The 19,131-nt window shown below is 41.3% G+C and overlaps 1 protein-coding gene across 1 annotated transcript; it reads left to right on the forward strand.

Moving 5' to 3' along the window:
• The first annotated feature begins 113 nt into the window (after positions 1–113).
• Positions 114–19,100, forward strand: LOC105201589 (adenylate cyclase type 3). Its single transcript, XM_039458030.1, has 9 exons — positions 114–2,961; positions 6,772–7,151; positions 7,972–8,256; positions 8,533–8,825; positions 9,386–9,714; positions 10,950–11,282; positions 14,383–14,688; positions 14,804–15,145; positions 15,351–19,100. Exons 1-9 carry the CDS (start codon positions 2,395–2,397, stop codon positions 15,531–15,533), a joined length of 3,018 nt encoding a protein of 1,005 aa, XP_039313964.1. The 5' UTR covers positions 114–2,394; the 3' UTR covers positions 15,534–19,100.
• The last annotated feature ends 31 nt before the right edge of the window (positions 19,101–19,131 follow it).

Raw genomic sequence — 19,131 nt, forward strand, 5'->3', positions numbered from 1 at the left:
CGCTATTTCAATATATTTCGCGCACACGATACGCTGCGATTGCAGTTATCGTGTTTTACCGCGCCTTAACAGCGTAATGTCCGCGATAAGAATCATTGTGTTACTCCGCACGCTTCCACCTAATGAACTTAAAATGCTATTTCGGCCCTTCGCCGAGTCACTCCCATCAACGTGAGTTGATTTCCTTTTTCCGCGATTTATCAGCGGCCAACGCAATCGATTGATTATCGAGAAACAATCCATCCTATTTGTGACTTCTAATCCACGTAGTGATGTATGTTCCATCGGTTAATTGAGGCTCGGACAAGCGCGTCGGATTTCTTCCCTCTCGTAGCGAGATCGCGACGAACGCGATAAAAGAATCCGCGAACCGTGACTCGAGAGTCAATCGGATTATTGGCATTTTCAGTAGAGACAGAATTGGTTCCTGCGACGGTAGGTACGTGATCCGAGAAATAGGGATAGCAAACACAATCCGTTCCAGTGGTAAGTGAATTGTTGTATAAAAATTCAATAAGGCGTAAAACAAAACAAAAAACAATTACAAACGGAAGAAGAATCGCGTTGACTTACTGAGAACGAATAATTGAGATTAAGAATGCCGTGCGTATCGAAGAGTTTAATCGGAGTTAAAATCAGAGTCAATTGGAGTTAATGGCTCTTCAAATAATCTCTTATTTAGTTGCACTCGCTCGACTTTAAATAGATAACCGGATTGCAATAATATCTCCGGTTAAAGACCATGAACTAACAAAGATATAAACAGATGAGAGATAATGTGTCGCGAAACGATTGATCGGTAGGTATTCTCGGAATAATTTTACTATACATAGTTATAAAATATCGTTAAACACAATAAAAAGGAAGACGCAAGGCAAAACAAGATATTCCGCAAATACTGCAAGAACTGGCATGTAATTAAACTAATAAAGACTTGAATGCACCGATAATAAACACATCATTTTAATCTGATTGATATTTTCTTGGTATTTATAGCAGATTATTAATCGAAATTTTAACAACGTACATTCAAAAAACAAAGTGCAAGTAACTTTCTTTGAAATCATGACAATCTCATTTAAAGAATAAAAATTAAACATTTGTAATGGAAAAACTACTGACAGTCGAATGACTTTGTTTCCAATTTAGCCTCTTTTATCGAAAAAAATGCATTTGTAAGAAAGAATTTTAAATACATTATGTATAATATATCTCATCTTATACATATTTCAAGGTATTGATCCTTTTATTTCTCTTCTTTTGCTACTTCATACAAAATATAATACTCGCCGATCATCGTAAAGTTTCAACCCCACATTAATAACTTTATTATCTCTAGAATTTCCGAACTAAAAAGGAAAGCTGTATAGCTTATGCCCAAGGGATTTACGCGAGCCAATTGTGCAAGCCTGTCCTAAAATAAGAACTCGGTTGCTCCGGGATAAACTCGAGATAGAATCAGGAAGATGAAACCGCGCGTGCGGGGGTGCAGTCAGGTCGACATAGGTAGGACTGTAAAGGAGGCACAGGTAGGGCCTGGCGTCAACTGCTGGGGTTTGTGGTGGTGATATCGACCCGGGTCGGAGGGTCGGGTAGCAGTCAGGATCGCAAGGCGCACGCCTGGACGTGGACGGGAGCGAGGCGCGAGAAGGAAAGCGGCGCGGGGAGGCAAAATAGACAGAGATAAATAGATAGAGTGACGCGGAGGGTAGCGAGGAGGGTAGAGAGTATCGATGTATATACGTATGTACGATCGTGGAGGTAGGTCGTACAGAAGAGGTAGTAGGAACCCGCCGGTAGTAGCAACCCGGCTGGCTAGCGCACCCCACACACGGATGCCAGGCGCCGCATCCCCGAGAGAGAGAAGCTCAGTCCGGCTCGTCTTGGCGCGCATGTGTGCGTGTACGTGTGTGCGTGAGTGATGAGAGAGTGGTGCTCGATCCGAGTGTATGTGTGTCGCGTTATTCTCCAGGTAACAGCTGCGTCAGCGGGCTCGGGGAAATCCTGAACGCTGATCGCGTTTCGTTCGGTAGTTCGGTGCTCGGTGCACCAGACTTGGAGTCGCGAACGAGACGAGCTTACGCTCTTAACCCTCATCCGCCTTCGCCTCTCGTTGAAGAACGTGGCGACGCGACGAGAGGGATATCACCCGGGATTTCATCCGGGTGTAAGTGTCCACAGATTGCGATATCCCGAATAACCACGGGGGCGGCTCCATGTGTATCCATGAGGAGAAGAAAGAGAAGGTAGCCGTGATCGGTCGATCGTCCCCATAGAGGAGGACGCGACGGACGCGGTGATGCGGTAGAGTGTGACGAGAGGAGTAATGTGACGGTGCGTGGTGCGCGCTCAGCGGAAGACGACGACGACGACGACGACCGTTAAACCGGCGCCATGTCGCAGCAACAGCAGACCCCGACAAACGAGGATTCCTACCTGAGCAGTGGCAGGCCGTCGAACTTGCTGAAGACGAGCTTCAGCAGCGCCCGTCTCGAGAAGCTCTATCGCGCCTCATCGCTGCAGCAGCGTCGCGGCGGCCTCACGTGCTTCCTGATGTCGGCAATCCTGTTTGGCCTCTACATGGTGACGATACCGGGTATGGAGCTGCCGGCACGTTGCGTCAGCGCCGTATTCATCCTCCTGAACGGCGTCTTGCTGCTCTGGGTCGAGAGCGGCACCAAAACGCGTAACTCGCTCTGGTCATTGGTGCCGTGCATAGTCGGACAGCTGTGGATCGTGTACCTGCCCGCTCAGCTGTTCCTCAAGTCCACCAAGGTCACGCTGAGGGACAGCCTAGGCTGGATGCTGCTACTGCTCTATCTGCTGTTCGCCACCCTACCGCTCAAGCTGTGCCGTTGCATGTTTCTCGCGTTCGGCAGCGTGCTCGTGTACTTCAGCGCCGTGATTGGTCTCTCCAGCGCGACGCTGGAGGATCTTAAAACACTGCCTGTCGACGTTCTGGTAGGTAACAGCGATGTCTCGTGTTATCTCGTCGAGTGAACCCGTCAGCGACGGGTCCTCGAGAGATAGGATCGAGATTTGAAATCCGCCTCTGCCAATTTACGAGATGATACTCGAAGAAGATAAAATTGAACGACCCGGAGGAGGCAATGGTTCTCGAGCGCCGTTGATAGATTTCTTGAACTCGAGGACGCGTGAAAACACTTGTCGTTTAATCCGCGCGAAAGCTAGCCCTGCGAAAGCTCGCGTAATCCACCACGTGACCTCTTTCCATTTATAGCGCCCCTCTATAAAGTTATTAAAAATAACTACTCATATACACCGCATTCTATATTTAATAAGTCAATCTCTTCGATCGTGCCTAAAAACGGCGATAACGACGATAACGAGCTTAGAACGCGAATATATCGCCTATGATTGTTCTCGGAGGAGGAAATCGAGCAGATAAAAGGAGAGAAGAGCCCTATAGATCCGCTCGTAACGAGATGCCTCTCTTGTCGAGATCGTTTCGAAGTGACGCGAGCACAATTGCGCGCGGCTCAAAAGAAAAATGAATAAATAAACGAATAAAAATTTACGCGCGCGCGCGCGTGTTGCGGTTGCGAGCAAGGGGTGAAACGTTTTCCACGCTTTCCGATACGCGTGGTGCGTGGAAACAACGGTGTCGCCGACGACGACTTCGACAAACTAATTCACTGTCAACCGTAGACCGGCGGCGCGTGCACCAACAATCGATCCAAGTTCATCGAGGCGTATCTCCGCAGCTTTTATGAATACGCAGCATACACGCGGTTGCGAAGGAAAAAAAAAAATTTGAAATTTCACGATGAAACTCGTAAGAATTGCCCCTCGCGGGGGATCGGCGTTACACAGTTCGATCGCAATGATTCTGTCTCATTGAGAATTGTAGTGTTAAATAAATCAAATGCGCTTATTAGCATCGTGGTAAAATGTTAAAACATCCCATACGGCACGAAATTGCAAAAACATTGCAAAATATTGCTACAATGTTTCAGCAACGTTGCAGCAATATTTTGCAATGTTTTTGCAATGCTGTGTTATATAGGATATGAAGACACCTGTGAAACGTGTGGGCTACGTCAACGACGTATTTAGCAGCACTATTAATTGCAAATTGTACTATTTTTGATGATAACTCTTGACCTTAGATAGTGCACGGTTAACGTTCATCGCGACCGACACGAGTTACGCTACGTTTATCGCATATCGATACGTTACATTGAAGATCAAGGATACTACAATTGATCTCTTCTCCATTAATCACGGTTTTTGTAGATGTCCGATAATTTGCGATAATTTAATTAGCTTCTTTATTTGTTTGGAAAAGCTTTCTTGTAATAATTATTTTATATAGAGAAAAAGGTTTTCTTGAAGTTAATAAATTTTATTGTATCCAAACAAATTTATGTTTGAATCAATAAGTACGACTAATAATAATGTTATTTTAATAGATGCTGTTTTTGAATAAAACAACTTTCAGTCAAACAAATAGAAATATTAATTCTAATAAAATCATTTTCTTTGTGTATTCTCTAAATCTGGTATAGTGAAAAATCACTCGAAAAATTGCACAGGCTCAATTTTCATTCTTTTAGAGTGACGTTTTATTCTACGAGAGTTTTGTGTATACACACACACACACACACACACACATATAAATTACATGCAATTATATCATAATTACTGCAACTGATTTCCCTTCATTAATCACAATTTTCTAACCAATAATTCTCGACAATTTAATTATCTTATTTGTTTAGAATAGCTTTTCTCGTAATAATAATTATATATGTATAATTAATGTAATTATATTATAATAATTACTGTAACAGAGGTTATTACTTCAAACAAATAAATTGAATCATTCCAAATTATCAGATACGCCTACAAAACCGTAATTAATACAGAAAAAAGTCAGTTGTATTAAAACTGATGGCTGTATTTGCTCATTGAGGAAATAATTATCGAAACTCTGTGCCATTGTTAAAGTATTTTTCAATTATCGCTATTAATTTTTCTAGATTTATAATCTAGATTTATACTCTAACAAATATATTTTAACCCATTGCAAATTGAATTTTTATCCATCTCTGCGAAAATTGATGTACATATGACTCGCTGCGCTCGCCACGTGAACTTATCGATCTCGGGTGCACGATGTAATATCATTGTTAAAACGATAATAGCATTTGTGCCACTGTGTATTGCCACAGTGTAAAGTTGGACTCTCATATATACCTTTGTTTTCAAGCGTGGCATTGAACGCACTGATAACCGAGCCGTAGTTTGTCGCTCCCGTAGGGAGCGTATCTCGCGGTAACATGCGGTTTCAAGTGCACGTGATGCGTCCAGTAAAGATATCTCAGGAAGCTAGGAAACTCGTGAAGCCATTGCTTCATCAAAACTTTCCTTCTTCCACTCTTCCTCTCTTTCATTCAATATTTTCTCTGCGATTCCATTTCATCATAAAGAATAGCACAATTATTGAATTAAATGAAACGACCACGCCTGAGTTTTTCAGACTCGAGATACTTTTCATTTCCTTGAAATTGCCGTATGGCATGACGTGCCGTATTTTTTTATCATTTTTCACTTGTAATAATAAACATTTCATAAAACAAAGAAGAAAAGAAACATTCAGACCATAGGAGAACATTGAACGATTCACGCGCGTCTGTCGATTGCGTTACGGCAGAAAATTTTAACAGATAATTGGCTTCATCGATCAACAATAGCATGGCTATAGTGAATAGTACAGGTGCATCGGCCGAGCCGTACAAAACTTTCGGCAGCAAATATCGTGTGAAAGCGAAAGCTGGAAGTAGACGCGCGGCACGTGGCTCCCGTCGTTAGTAACACTCGAGTAGAGTTTAGTCAATGGTAGTTTAAAATAGAGAGTGACGAAGATAGAGGTACTTAATGAGAGCGAAATAGAGTGAAAGAGTGAGTGAGAGAGAAAGAGAAAAATAGAGAGGGACAAAGAGAACGAGAGAACGGGCTGCGCAACGATGCGAAAGGTTGCCTTTCGATACGAGACGCTCTCGATGCTTTTTCACTGGGAATGAACTGCCTACCGTTCACCAACATGGTGGAATATCACCCGGAAAAGCGACCCCGCGATCGCGAGATATCGACTGCGTTTGTCGCTGACGGCAAAAATGTCGCGCAAGTACTCGTATGTTAAGCGTCCGTCGTAAAGCTGCCCTATTTCAATTCTGAAGATAAATGTAATTATTTAAACGTAATTGCCTATTTTGTTTATTTTTTATATTAAATATTGTATTTTAGAGACGTATACAGATCCAAGGGATTAAGGCTGTATTAAGGCCTCAAAAATCAGACCTAGAAACCTGGGGTTATGTCAAGCCTAAAAGTAATCTGGGAAATATGTTAGGTTTGGAGATCAGGCTCTCAAAATGAAGCTTACCGAAAAGGAGGCTTTAGCTGAAGTCATACGGTAACTCTTTGGATCTAGATGACCTCTGATCCCACCCGCTTTCATTACTACTATTACTACTATTTGTATTAGACACAGAGCGCTTCGAATTTGCATACCAAATTCCGAAGCCTTCATAATTCCATCGCCAATTACTGCTTCGCAATCTGTCGTTTAGATTTAAATATCTCCATGGAGACAAATCCTTTAGCTTTCGACCCACCGACGCAGGTAGCAATTTGTAATGAAGTCTTAGCGGAGGGTCCGTAATAAATTCTCGCCAAATGACGCGACTAGATCGCTCCCGCGGCGCTAGACGCCCGTACAATCAACTTCATAAAAACGTCCCGCAGATCCTGACGCTGACGCTCTTCGCTGGCGCCTGTATCTTGGGTGCCTGCTGCTACTGCCTGGCGGAGTTCCAGCAGCGCCGCGCATTTCTGGAGACCAGACAGAGCTTGGAAGTTCAGCTGATGATCGAGGAGCAGAGCGCGGAGCAGGAGCGGCTATTGCTCAGCGTTCTGCCGGAGCACGTGGCGGTTAAGATGCGGCAGGACCTCGGTGCGTCCCTCGACACGCAGTTCAAGAAGATCTACATGTCCAGGCACGAGAACGTGTCGATACTTTACGCCGACATAGTCGGCTTCACCGCGATCTCGTCAACCTATAGTGCCGGCGAGCTGGTCAAGATACTCAACGAGCTCTTCGCGCGATTCGATCAGCTCAGTGAACGGTACATACTTTTAAGGTTTTCACTTTAACGGATACGTTGACATTGCTATTAATGCGTCTTTTATGCTAAGACAGAAAATACCGTTTAATTCGAGTAAATTCAACAGCTACATTTTTCTTGTTGTACTTGCACGTTCTTACGTACGTTCTATCGATCTTACGAGTAAAGTGCAACATGTACAAGGTGAGAAACGTTGCGGTTCACGGAAAATCGATATCGAATAACCTAATCTCAATTAAGCAATAATTCATATTTCAATTATTTAAAAAATTTAGTTCTTGGAGAAATCAGTAATTGGATTTGTTAGTGAGACAAACAAAATAGCCGAATATTTGGAAAAAATTAAATATTTGTCATCCACATAGCATAGCTATTTTTACCTCCGACCGATATATGCATGTTAAGTGGGACTTCGCGTGTTATCGAATGCTAATCGTAAAACGGTACGGCAAAGTGGTAGAATTCCGTAGTTGCCGCGTTCCATTTCCGCCGAGGATAATGAAAATTGTATGATCGGTTCGACGACGAAATTGATTCTATCAGTGAATTCCCTGTCGATTTTGTCTTCGGCTACTCCGTCTCCGTAAATCCTGCCGCAGGGGGAGGTCCTTCGAGGACACCGGCAATCAATATCCCCAGGGACCGGGGTTTTCATCGTTACCAAGTGCACTTTGCAGCTTACATAATTATCATCCGCGTAATATTTTATTTATAGTCGGGATATCTTCTTCTTCACGCAGAAGTCATTAGAAATGTTTTTCAGACCGATCGAACAGGCAATGAGGGAGTTGTACAATACGTGTGAAAATCTTATTCACAGATACGAGCAAATGCGCATCAAGATCTTGGGGGACTGCTATTACTGCATAAGTGGTGCACCCATCGAAAGGCCAGACCACGCGGTCCTCTGCGTGTACATGGGACTGTCCATGGTGGAGGCGATTAAATACGTTCAACAAACGACGAACAGCCCCGTCGACATGAGGGTGGGCATTCACACGGGTGCGGTACTCGCCGGGGTCCTCGGACAGAGGCAGTGGCAGTTTGACGTTTATAGCAAGGACGTCGAGCTGGCGAACAAGATGGAGAGCAGCGGAAGAGCGGGGTAAGAAAAGCTTCTTATAAGATCGTTTAATTTGAGAACGCGATTAGTGAGATGTGTCTATTACATTTGGGAATTTGCCGCATCCGGATTAAAGTGCCGGTAATGCTTCAATTAATGCCAAGCGCACTTCGTTTCACGTTAAACTTCGAGGCTGAATTATTAACTCAGCGAGAAATATCGTTCGATCGGATATTTATTGAGCGAAAGAACGATACAATATTCTATCTATCGGCGTTGAAAGAGGCCACACTTGCATAAATAAATAAATGCTTCAAGGAGGGTACACATCTCGAATGCAACGTTGAGCTTCCTAAATGGAGAATTCGAGGTCGAGCCGGCGCACGGGGAGGATCGGGAAGAGGCACTCCAGAAAGCTGGCCTCGTCACTTACTTTATCGTGAAAGCCTTGAAACCATTTAAGCCAGCGGTGACAAAAAGCCTCGCATCGCTGAACGCGGACGCGGAAAACTCGCAGAGAATAATAGAGAATATGCAAGACAAGATGGATCATATTCGAGAGGATTCCGAGGAATTTCAGCAGCGCCTCAGGAAGAAGCTGGACAGTAGAGGTAAAAGTGAAAAAGTCAGGCATTTTGGGTCGTAGTTGGGGAAACGTTACCATAACACTCGGCGAAATTAAATCCGTGGATATCGGGGGTAAAATTTGTTGTTTTATCTCAACTAAGCGGCTTAAAAATCCGCGCATGCGTTCGCAAAGTGTTACCCTCGGTAGGGTGTTGCGAATTATCGACGCGGGCGCTGATTACAATCGACGCTCGAGCGAGCGTGTCGCTATGTTGATTAATATTCAAGTACGTAACAAACGTCAGCGAAATCGCAAAAATAATCTTTCCTTCAGGCGACGTTTCAAAATCTGTAGATCCATTCGAAATATACAGAGGGAAGGCGTCGATGCAATTCCGTTTTACGTTTGCAAAATAATCTCTCGCGTTCCGGGAGTTCCTAAATCCATTGAGATCAGATTTTTCAAATCACGTTTTCTCGCGAATGAAAACGAAGAGAGTTGGCCTTCGCGGAGATCTGCCTGATAACCCGACGCTAATCGTCGGACATCCGGCTTATTAACGACTCAACTTTACATGTGACGTCAGCGTACGAACCCTCGTAGGTGGTGGTACCGACCTGAAAGGTCACGCCTCCTGGTTGACCCTACGGTTCAAGGATCCAAACGTGGAGACAGCGTTCCACAGCGTCGAGGAGGCCTTCTCGCCCCTGTCGCTTCTCGGCGGACCTCTGGTCACGATGTGCGCGGCCCCGGCCTGGAGGCTGCAACCTTGGGGACCGTTCACGTGGGGTGGCGCCGGGGTAGTCGCCCTCTTCGGCGTCGTGTTGGCCGGAGCTACCTGCCTGGGCAGTGCGGTCAGGGCGACATGGCTCAGAAGCACCCTCGCACTCCTGATGACGTTCTCCCTCATAATCTTCCTGCTGTTAGATATGGTACGAACTCGGACAGCTGCTTTCAATCGATACTTGTTGCTGCACACCTCGACTGCTTAAATTTTTTTTCTCTTTCTTTCTCTCTCTTAATTCGCTTATCTTGCAAATCCTAGATTCATTTTTTTTACGAAAATCTTCAAAGCTCATTTTTCAGCAAAAATATAATGAATGATACTTGTTACATAATCTTCAACGTTGTATTTATAGATTTATTCTGTATTTTTAATATCTCAAAGCGTTTAAAGTTTTAATATAAATGAAATAAACACACGGAAAAATTGCTAGTTGTCACAGCAATATTTTCTATGTTCGGAAAAGAAATGAATGTGAATTCAAATTACATTGAATACAGTTGTTAAGATTTGCCCATCTATATGGTTTTCGCAACTGTGATTCTTGTGATAACATTCGGTTAAAATACGCTCATATACGGTTGCCTCAACCATACATGTATATGACCGAGCTATCTCTCTAATCCAGAACAAATAGTATGATTGCCTCAGCCAGAAATAGAATCGACATCGATTCGACGTCGATTTGATAATTTCGATGTTGAATCAACATCGATTTCATTATTATTTGGCTGAGTGAAAAATTTATAAGATACAGTTATACACCGAGTCGAAATTTTACTTCTGTTTTCGGTAAAATTAGACATTTTACACCAGCAAGTAATTTAAGTAATATTTCAAGTAATTTGAAAGTACTGTTGTTAGTACTTTTAATACTTAAAATAGATAATATATTACTTAAATTACTCTCCAATCTAATACTGTTAGTATTATATTTCTGTAAAGGAATGTTGATGTAACTTCAACTAATGGCAGACCGATAACAGATTCGGCTCGATGCTGCCAATCTGCATCAAACTGCTAAACTGTGTGCAGAGCTGGTTTTTTGCCACTAATTTGCTGCATAAGAATAAAGTCTATTTAATTTCTGATAATATTCTGTCGTCATCTAATAGAACGGCTTAGATAACGGTTAAATAACGATTACAACATCCATATGACAGCCACACTTGTTAAAGTTGGCAATCATATAGATGACCATATAAAGGCACTTCTAGAGTACTGGTTCTTGTAATTGTTTTTTGTACGAACTTTTTTGTACGCGGTGAAACGTAACATTCTGTTCATTTCATCATTTTGTTCTAGCACCGTTAACTTTTTCTCCGTACAGAGCTATTAGCTGCATATTATTCTTATTGCTGCACAATTATCTGTTTCCCGTAGACCAACTGCGTGATCATTGACGACATCGAGCCACCGAAGAACACCTCGATAAACTGGTCCTCGCGATGCCCGTATCCTTCTTATTATTCGTACATCGGCGTCCTCGCGCTAATTGCTATCTCGATGCCGACGTACCTCTGTTACCCGACCAAGGCGTGCCTGATGTACTTCCTTGCCGGTGCGCAGTCATGCATCAATGCCCTATTCCTCGGATCGAGCCTCGACAGGGAGGATAAGGCATCGAACCAGGAATCCGTGCCCTTTCCGCTGAAATATTCGCTGACGACCACCTTGTTCACCATTGCGAATGCGCTAATCATCGTGTCGAGATACGTAAGTGCAAAACGTCTCACTTGGAAAGATTTTAGATTGTTGTAAGCATCGCCGGCACTTACTCAATCTTATTAACAATTTGTTAGTGCAAGAAAATTAATTTTGAATATTTGAACAAGTAAATATCGGCCGACATATATGTAATACTGATTAAACAAATATTTTCGGTTGATACATTTTGATTATGTAAAATATATTAATATAGTTTTAGTTATCGGGTAGAATTTTATACCAATAATAATTTTTTTTCATTTTATATATTCTAACTTTATATGAATTAAATCATAGATTACTACTTGGTTTTCAAACGCAATTTTTATGCCAAGCTGTATGTAATATCACGTTATTAAATTGATACCATCAAATAATAAGAAACGGCTCATATGTACATATAAAACAAAATATAAAACAAGTGCAAGATCAAAGCAATAAGAAATTTAATTATATTAGTCCTACAATAATATATGTAACTGACATAAGATCCAACAGAACGTTTCGGCTGTACTTGGTCTTCTTCAGCTATCATATATTACAAAAATATCAGTCTAAAGTCATTAATCACACGCATCGCTAAATTTGTTGCTCGAATAATCATTAATTACATGTATTATTACACGATCACTATAATTAAGTTTCTTATTGCTTGTTATTTGGCTTTACACTTGTTTCATATTGATACCATTAATTATGTTTAATATTAAACATTAAAGTTAGCAAGGCTTCTAGTCAGTCACAGCGGTTCTTAGTGCTAAATAATTTAAATTTTTACAATCTCTGGCTTATTCGAACTGCGTGCCGCCTATCCGTCGGACTTGAAACCGGAATACATAATATTAATGGTTCAAAAGTATTTTTAAAATCGCTCCTTCCTCAGAAAAATTGTAAGTAATTTTATTACGAAAAAATACCTCAGCCAGGATTCGAACCTGGATCTCCTTTTACAGTCCGTGCGAAAATCCTACCAATTCGAGTACATGTAAAGGCTTTTAAAGCATCAATATTAGATACGGTATTCCGGCTTCATGAGTGTGCTTCAAGTCGAACGAATGTGCGGCACGTAGTTCGAATAAGTCGAGAAATGTGAAAGTTAAAAATTATTATTCAGGATTAAGAATCGCTGTGACTGACATGGGCTTGCTGATCTTATCTCTAACATTTTTGTCAGTACGGATTTAACTTGTTACAATTTAATATTATGAATGCTAATAAATCTTACAAATATGCAAAGAATTTATTGCAGAAAATATCATTCCAACCAGAATGCGAATCTGCAACTTTTTGCTATGCACTCGTATCTGTAAAGCCATTTCAATAATATTGAATAAATAACTTGAGTGAACTTGAGCATGCTGGGACATTTGAATTTTGACATTGACGACGGTCGATTGCCACAAGCTCCAACGGGGAAATACACGTGCCGATCGATCTACGATGCGTTACAGCACGCGAGAATGGAACGACTCGCGAAAATGATTCCTTTCTTCAAGGTCGGCATGTCGATAAAGGAACAATCAATTCTCGCAGGTCTATAAAACCGTGCCGACGATGGCTTCGACGATCCATTCTATGTCGCGTTAAATCAGATATCAAGAAGGGCATTGCAAATACTTTGAAACGTTCTGTTCGCGCAAATTGACCGTGTCCACCGTCGACGTGCGTCACATTTTAACAAATACATACTTTTTCAATATTCCGAGTTGGATTATTTCTGTTAGTATTCCGTCACTGAAGTCATGCGTCACCGGAAAATGAGCGTACCGAAAAATGAGCCGAGCGCGCTGTGCTGCAGCTTTTCCGAAATAATCCAGCAATCGGTATTTGGACGCGAAATAGAGATATAATCCATTTGTGGATAGCAATGATGACGGTTTCAATTGAGAAATTGGACCGCGAGTAATTCGCAATTTTTGAGTGGGCTTTTTACGGTACGTTAAATGACACTCTATCCGTCCAGCGCGATCCTCTATCTGCTATCGAAAGCGCCAAGCGACAGAAAGGCGAAAGCAATTTCACGGAATTTTCGCCCTAACAAAACTTTTCCCTTCTCGTGTCTTCACGAAAATACAATTCGCATGGGAGTTCCATAAAATGTTAAAGAACTCTGTAAACGAGCTGAAGATGCTGTTACAAATAATTGAAAAAAATCTAGTAATAACTACCAAATGTATAGTGAAATAGTATCAATTAAATATTTGATCAATGTAACCAAAAATAATTATACTTTTCCGAATACTTAGTAACTTGTATCAAATTTGATAATATTTACCAAATATTTAGAAAAATAAAATTATTTTTGGTTATATTGACAAAATATTTAATTGATACTATTTTACTATACATTTGGTAGTTATAACTAGACTTTTTTTTCAGTGTATAATCTGCTATTTTGTAATACCAAATTAATATAAAAATGTAGAATAGTTAACTGCAATCAAAATTTTCAATCGCATTATTCAACGGTGCGAAAAATGCCCCGATAGAACAAAAGTTATTATATTATATGACGAAATCTTGCATAAAAATTATAATTTGCAATCATGTAGGTATATTTACCAAAATAAATGTAGAAGTAATATAAAATATTAATAACATAATTTCAAAATAGTATTTCGGCAAAATTAGGACGATATGCCGATTCATCTTAATGATACATTTGGAAAATTAAATTAAAAAATTGTTTAATAAGTGAAAAAAAATATTTTAGCTGTATTATGTATAAAACGTTTCAAAATATAATTGATTCATATGTTTACAAAAATGTATAATTATTTGTAAATTATAATGTATAAATATTGTAGCATGAAATATTAGACATTAAGCATGGCACTAAATTTTAAATAAAATATTTTAAATAAAAAACCAAACGTTTTTTCAAATAATTGTAAAATATTTATCCCTTAAACGTACATTTGTCTAATTTTTGACAAATATTTAGAAATTTTATTTTGATAAAATTGCTGCATTTTGGCGTATCATCTAAGCGTAATATTTTAAAACCTTTGTCAATTTGTGATACCATTGTTATGCAATATTCTCACAATGTGCCTATCAAGATTCTTAATGGCGATCTTGTTAACGAACATATGAATGTTGCGTGCAGGCAGAGAAGGCGCGAAGAATGTTGTATCTGCGAGGACGAGAGGTTATCGCGCAAAGAGAACGAGCGGCGGACATGAAGCGAAGAAATGGTGCGCTGATATACAATATCCTACCGTCTCACGTGGCCACTTATTTCCTATCACACGCGAGGCACTACGACGATCTCTACAGCCAAAGCTATGCCGAGGTGGGCGTACTGTTCGCCAGTATGCCGAACTTCGCGGACTTCTACAGCGAGGAGAGCATCAACAATCAAGGCCTCGAGTGCCTCAGGTTCCTGAACGAAGTTATCTCCGACTTTGACGCCGTGAGTTTCTCGCCCCCCCCCTCCCCCCTCATCTTATTTCCGCGAAGCTCTTTTCCGTTACAGCTGACTTACTTAACTAACTTACAACTTACTTTAACATCCCGTCTGTGATTAGATCCTCGATCAGAAAAAATTCAAGAGCATCATCAAGATCAAGACGATAGGATCGACCTATATGGCCGCTTCGGGCATAACCGAGGTGCAGTCGGTGCAGTCGGAGGATGGCCCGCAGTGGGGCCACCTCGTCACTCTCGTGGAGTTTGCCCTGGAGCTTAAGAAGGCCCTGTCGAGCATCAACGAGCAGAGCTTTAATCACTTCGTTCTGAAAATGGGCATCAATCATGGACCGGTGACTGCCGGTGTCATCGGCGCGCGGAAGCCTCACTATGACATTTGGGGCAACACCGTCAATGTCGCGTCGAGGATGGAGAGCACGGGGAAAGTCGGTTGCATTCAGGTATCGATCAAAAAGATGCATTAGCGATTGTTTCTAAATTCTTCTTTTGGCAAATACAATTTTTCAACCGGCAAATTATCAGACTAAAATTAAATAGTGATATTTATATAAATAAATATATATATATATATATATATATATATATATATATATCGATAAATATCTATCTTAAATGAAATAAAATGTGAATAATAATAATTTGCAGGTCACCGACGAGACGCGGAAGATACTGGAGCCGTTCGGTTTCGGCTTTGAGCAACGAGGTCTCGTCTTCGTCAAAGGCAAGGGACAGCTCTTAACGCACTACCTTATCTCCAAGGACGGAGTTTTCCTCGATCTCGACAGCGATCTGCCCGTTGAACCTATCCACCCGATAATCTATCAGTAATGTACTTCGAAGGCTCTAACTCGAACGAGAAACAACCCTTCGCCGGGGGTTGTACGCAAGAACCCGTTACGATTTTTCTCGGGGCAGGTATCGGGCTGGACGTTTCGAGGGAAGCTAAACGTCCAACCCGATAGTTTCTGGATGCTGGTGAACCACACGAATCGTAAATTAGACGACATCTCTGTACACCGAACGAATTTTCTTCAAGGACGTTCGGCAAAGCTAAATGTGTATTGTCGTAGAGAACTCTCTAAATGTTAGCGTTCTCGTGTCTCTGAAGGTGGAAACGGCACGTGGTAGGAAGGGAAGAGGACAAGGAGGCTCGGTGAGGGACGGGATCGACGCCCGGGATCGTTCGCGATTGTCCGCGAGTGTCATTGTACGTCGCCATATCATCATCCATCATCCATAATCAATTAACGCGAAGGGGGAAGTTTGTACACAGCTGCCGCCGACTTTTCATTGTCACAAAGTTCGCACGTTCACACGCGCACACACACACACACATACACACACACGCGCGCACGCACGCACGCACGCATGCACACACAAGGATAACGCGTGCGCGCGTGTTTTACGATCGGCGAGGGTGCGTTGAATTCACAGGGTATATTTGAAACAAAAGAAAAAAAAGTCATAGATTTAGAGAACACATTGGTCTGAAGACGCGAATGAAAAACGATATTTTGATGTCGCCGTGTAAATAGCAATAGATCCGTAGGAGAGAAACAGTTGTAATATAGTAACAGATGGAACGCGTCGTCTCGAGAGGATCCGGAGATAACGTAGAGGTAATTCACTTCGTGTGTGGTGAGTCTCGTGTTCTAGGGCTAAACTTTCTTTTTTCCAAGTTTCGCACTCCGATCGGACACGGTCGCTGACGCGGAAGCTGCGCGAGAAACGATTCGCGAATTCTGTCGTTGGTATCAGCACCCTCTCATTAGTATCGAATCCTCCCTTAGTGCGAGCAATAATTCAAAGAATTGTCACCTACAGCTCGCGAAATAGCTCTTCGTCAATTTCCGTGCCTGATCTACACACATACACACACACACACACACACACACACACACACACAACTCGAATTCAATCTGCGATATTTCATCGCCGACCATACGAGGAGACAAGGAGAATCTTAGCGGACGAGAGAAAAAGAGGGAGAGAGGAGTTGCTCGTTCTCGCGTCACCACTTCCGGTTATCAGTGACGTTTCGTATGGCATAATTTTGTTACCGTTTATTCGATTGCAAATCAACGATCTAGCGCGTGCAACGTCTTTTTAGAAGTCTTAGAGAACTGTATTCTTCCGGATACACGTCATCCGTAGAGCGCACAGGAGATATATATGTCTATCGGAGACAGTATATATATATATATATATATATATATATATATATATATATATATATATATATATATATATATGAATATATTATATATATAACGGTGGTACTTGTGACAAAATGAAAATATAAGAACACTAGGGAACTATAAATGTGCGCGATATAAAAAAAAAACGCAAGAGGAAAAAAACGAACACATCGCCGATACGGTAGTAATTTATTTTTCTACAGTCGCCGAGAGTTTATCGCAAACCAAGATGATTCGAGTACGTGCGTAACGCACACGAGGAACCTTAAATGAAATTTTCTACTGACTCTTTCGTTACGTACGACGGCATGAATCTCAGCACAAAAGAGAGAACGTCTCCTCTCGCGCGTATTCAAGGGTAATTTATGCTCGCTCGCTCTTGACGAGACTCACGTGACAATTCGAGTAAGCTACAGCGCAATTTGCGGCCGCGTTGAATGTAACGAGAGGGTTGTGGGAACATGAAAGCATCGAGAGAGAATGAGAGAGTGGGTGTGAACATTGAAAGATTGAATGGGAGATACGAAAACAAGTAGGTATCGGCCTAAACGCGAGTTAAGCTAAGCAAAACGTCAAAAAATGGACCTCCTCATTTGAAAAGAGAGAGAGAGAGAAAGAGGAAAAGAGAGAGAGAGAGAGAGAGAGAGAGAGAGAAATGGAGAAAGAGAGAGAAGCGATGTACTTCCAAATCGTTTCACGAATCGCGTACTTCCATATCCGGCCGACTTCTCGCCCGCACAATCATGCATATACGCAACAAACACGCGAAATCGACGTGCACACGCGGAGACGCATCGACTAGCACGTTAAAGTACACACGCGTATGTAGATCGGAGAGTTATCTTGTAAGATAGCAATAAACGGACTCTCTTTCGCGTACATATGCTATATTTTTATGGGTCGATAGGCAGGAAACGTGGATGGCTCGACGTGTAACGTAAACCATCTATAAAAAGTTGATCAATTAAGAGAAATTAATAGAGGTTCATTTTTTTGTAAAGTTCCGAGATCTCAATCCTCGAGAGATTTAAGAACTTTGTAAAAAAATATCTTTCACTCTTCCTTCACTTTTTTTCGTTAGAAGGAATCCAAAGGGCTGTCGTTGCGTAAAGAATAAAAAAAAATATATATATAATAGAAAAATATTCAAAAATGTTTAAATCTCTGACATCAAAGATTCTAGGAGAGATTCTACCTCGCAGATGGAATTTCTATTAATTCCTCTTGATCCATTTATTTTTTTGCGGATGATGTAGGACGCGCAAAAATGATCCGCGTGTAATCGTGTAATAGTCATGTAAGGAGAATATATCACTGTTGATATGTTAGCACTTTAAATGTGACGGGTCAAATTCGGAGCAAGTGAGAAAAAGGGAACTTGTAAAACTTTCGACTTTCTAGCGCGGCAGGCGCAACTGCACGCGAAAATCCGAGGGTGACATGTAAAAACTACGCGAGAAACCCCACTCCTGCGTCGGCGAGATAATAAATGGCGTCTTTGCCTACGAGAAAATATGGTATTTTCCTCTTTTTTTTTTGTTCCAAACAGAAGTGCTCGCGCCACTTTCAAGATTTATTCATCGAGAGAGATCATTATTATTTATCTTTCTGTAAACTACATTTGTATACGGGATTCACGAGCTCTTTGTTGTTGGTGCTTAAGACATGCCTGCTTCGAGATGCCTGAACATAGTTTATCTTTAGAGAGGGATAAAATAACTAACACACACACACACACACACACACACACACACACACACACACACACACGTTTTTATAACAAAATTCTATCGAGACAGCATAAAAATGAAATGAGCTTTAAACGTCAATGGATTGGCCTAATAAGCGCTTAGCATTTCGGAAGTCGCAAGTAATTTATTCACGAACTCGAGAGATAAAGTAAAAATCGTGAATTTTTCCAAACTTGTTATATATATATACACACGTACATGTAAGTCTGAAAATTTTTATCGGTATCTTGGAGCAGGGCATTGTCATCTTTCAGAACAACTCTCTCTCGCAGTTGCTTCATGAAATCAAGTCCAACTCTTAAGTGTCTAGGATTATACCAATCAAAGACAACAGGAGTAGCAAATGTTAGTATTAAAGACGACGTTAAATATCTTTGTAAATAAATTTCGAATTAGAATTCTGTGAGTTTTTTTGTGAAAAAGAAAAGTAAAGTGAAATTAATGAAGGAATACGGTTTAATTGACTCCTGAAAGCCT

This window comes from Solenopsis invicta, chromosome 15, assembly GCF_016802725.1.
Source record: "Solenopsis invicta isolate M01_SB chromosome 15, UNIL_Sinv_3.0, whole genome shotgun sequence".
Lineage (NCBI taxonomy): Eukaryota > Metazoa > Arthropoda > Insecta > Hymenoptera > Formicidae > Solenopsis > Solenopsis invicta.

Excerpts from the sequence above, each read along its gene's own strand:
- LOC105201589 (XM_039458030.1), top strand. The coding sequence starts at position 2,395 with ATGTCGCAGCAACAGCAGACCCCGACAAACGAGGATTCCTACCTGAGC. Across the intron at positions 8,257-8,532 it reads GAGAGCAGCGGAAGAGCGGG|GAGGGTACACATCTCGAATG; the intron begins GTAAGAAAAGCT and ends AAATGCTTCAAG. Across the intron at positions 11,283-14,382 it reads TAATCATCGTGTCGAGATAC|GCAGAGAAGGCGCGAAGAAT; the intron begins GTAAGTGCAAAA and ends TGTTGCGTGCAG.